Source organism: Vombatus ursinus, unplaced genomic scaffold (genome assembly GCF_900497805.2).
Source record: "Vombatus ursinus unplaced genomic scaffold, bare-nosed wombat genome assembly UNPS02006874.1, whole genome shotgun sequence".
Taxonomy (NCBI): Eukaryota; Metazoa; Chordata; class Mammalia; order Diprotodontia; family Vombatidae; genus Vombatus; species Vombatus ursinus.
The window spans coordinates 2763661-2765686 of NW_020946652.1; the positions used below are offsets into that span (position 1 = coordinate 2763661).

Genomic DNA, 2026 nt, shown 5'->3' on the forward strand with positions numbered 1-2026 from the left:
TCCGGGCAAAAGTTTGTTTAATGCTATTGCATTAGAGACCTGGATGTCTTAAGTACTGAGTGAATATTAAAATAGTCCTAATAATAAAATTGTACCCAGTCAAGTGTGTCACCCTCATCCAGCTGGGGAGGGTAACAGCCCCTTTCCCCTGAGGCTTGAGAGAGATCAGCTTACACTTTCTAGGCTGAGCACCAACTTCTTCCTCTCCATCTTCTGGAACTGAAGCAAGAGCAGTAATCAGCCAGGAACCATCACTCCATGGATGCTTTAGCCTTCAGCCTGGGCATTTGGTGCCATCAAAGGTCCTTCCTACATCCTGCCCAAGACCTAACTGGCTCTTGACCTGTCCTTCCTTCTCCTGATTGGCTCAGGATAATGACCTTTCTGACCCATTTGGTGCTTAAGGAGGGCATGGGATTTTTTTTTTCTGGCTGCAATTTGAAGGCTGGTTCCATAGCCTGTGATAAGAAATAGAAAACCCTGATTCCTCCAGCTCTAGGCACTAGCTGAATCAGGCTACTTTGAAAAGTGTGGAAGACTTCTGGATGCCAGTCCTGAGAGGTTTTACTCATGTTCCCCTGCTGGACTGAGTAACTGATAGCTCACCAGACAGGATGAGGGACCTTCACCAGTATTTTGCATGTTGCTTGGCATTTTTCTCCGCTGGGTTTTTGATAGTGGCCACCTGGACAGACTGCTGGATGGTGAATGCTGATGACTCCCTGGAGGTAAGGAGAGGGAGGCTCATGCCTGGCAATCCCTTTTTACCCTTTCCTTACTTGGTATAGGCACCCACATGGACTCCCACCTAATGCCTCTGCTTTGTGTGAATCTCAACTCTCAGCTCCAGGGCACCATTGACAATAGTTGGGGACAGTGGGAGTCCAAAAATGGAAACTGTCTATCCCAGATGCCCCATGTGACCCAAGTCACCAAAAGTCACAGAACAAAATTGGAAACTAGGAGGCATCAGATTAAAAAGCAGGGTGGTGGTGTGGGAAAAGCCTGGGAATTAGAGGGCTTGAGTTCAAATCCCCAAACTAATTCTTACTACTCATGTGATTGTGGGCTGGCCATCTGTTTCTTCATCTTCAAAAGAAGGGAATCAGAGTCAGTGTCCTCTGAGGTCTCTTTCAACTCTAGCACAGGAAAGTTGACTCTCCGTAGGGAGTGGCTTACACAGGAACGAGAAAAATTTGGTTTCTCCCACTCCTTTCCATCCATTCATGGCCTTGAACTAATGGTCCTGCATGCTAGCCTGAGAGCTGAAAGTTTTCCCAGTGTCACAAAGACTGTGCATGGCGGGGCTGGGTCTTGAATCAGGGCGTGAGAGATTGAAAGTGGGAAGGGACCTGCAAGCAAACAGCCCACAAGTTTCTGATGCCCCACCCTGACAGAGCAGGTGCTGGGTCTCCAAAGAAGTAAGCAAGCCTTCTTGGGAAGGAGCTTAAATTTGAATGGGGGAGCCAAGTACCAATAAAAATGCATCCGACAAAATCCAAAAGGTTACTGAGTCCCATCCCTTCATTTTGTAAATGAAAAAGCAGAGGCTAGAGAACCGAAGTAACGTGTTCAAGCTCATCCAGGAGAGAGGCAGAAGATCTGCATCTAGAGCACTGGTCCTTTGACTCCAAATTCTATTCTCTGCCCACAGTACAGCTGCCCCTCCCTGAAGAAGAAGCCACTCCTGGCAGCTAATCTCTGCCCCCGCCAGGATCTTTGGGGTCTCACCCAAGGCTCATTTTTGTAATGCCTCTCTGGGGAAGCAGCCTTGGAGCTCAAGAGGTCTCTCTGTTGCCATAGAAATAGAGAGAGGTGAGCCAGAGAGAGCCCCCACTTCCCAGGCATGGCTGACAGGCTGGGGGACAGGTAAGCATAGGGTGGGGGCAGCAGCCAGCTCTACCAGCATCTGGAGTGGAGTATGGCAGCTCAATCCCTGACTCTCCGGAAGCCTGTTTTCTCTTGTCGAGGATCTCTTATCATCTCTGGGAAGAATGGAAGTCTCAAGGGAGGGGGCTTATTCTCC

At 48.9% G+C, this 2026-nt stretch overlaps 1 protein-coding gene across 1 annotated transcript in view; it reads left to right on the plus strand.

Annotated features, from left to right (window-relative positions):
- The first annotated feature begins 545 nt into the window (after nucleotides 1-545).
- Nucleotides 546-2026, plus strand: part of CLDN16 (claudin 16) — a 27613-nt gene continuing 26132 nt past the window's right edge. Inside the window, 1 exon segment of the mRNA XM_027848732.1 lies at nucleotides 546-728. Within this exon segment, the coding sequence (XP_027704533.1) occupies nucleotides 546-728 (183 nt within the window).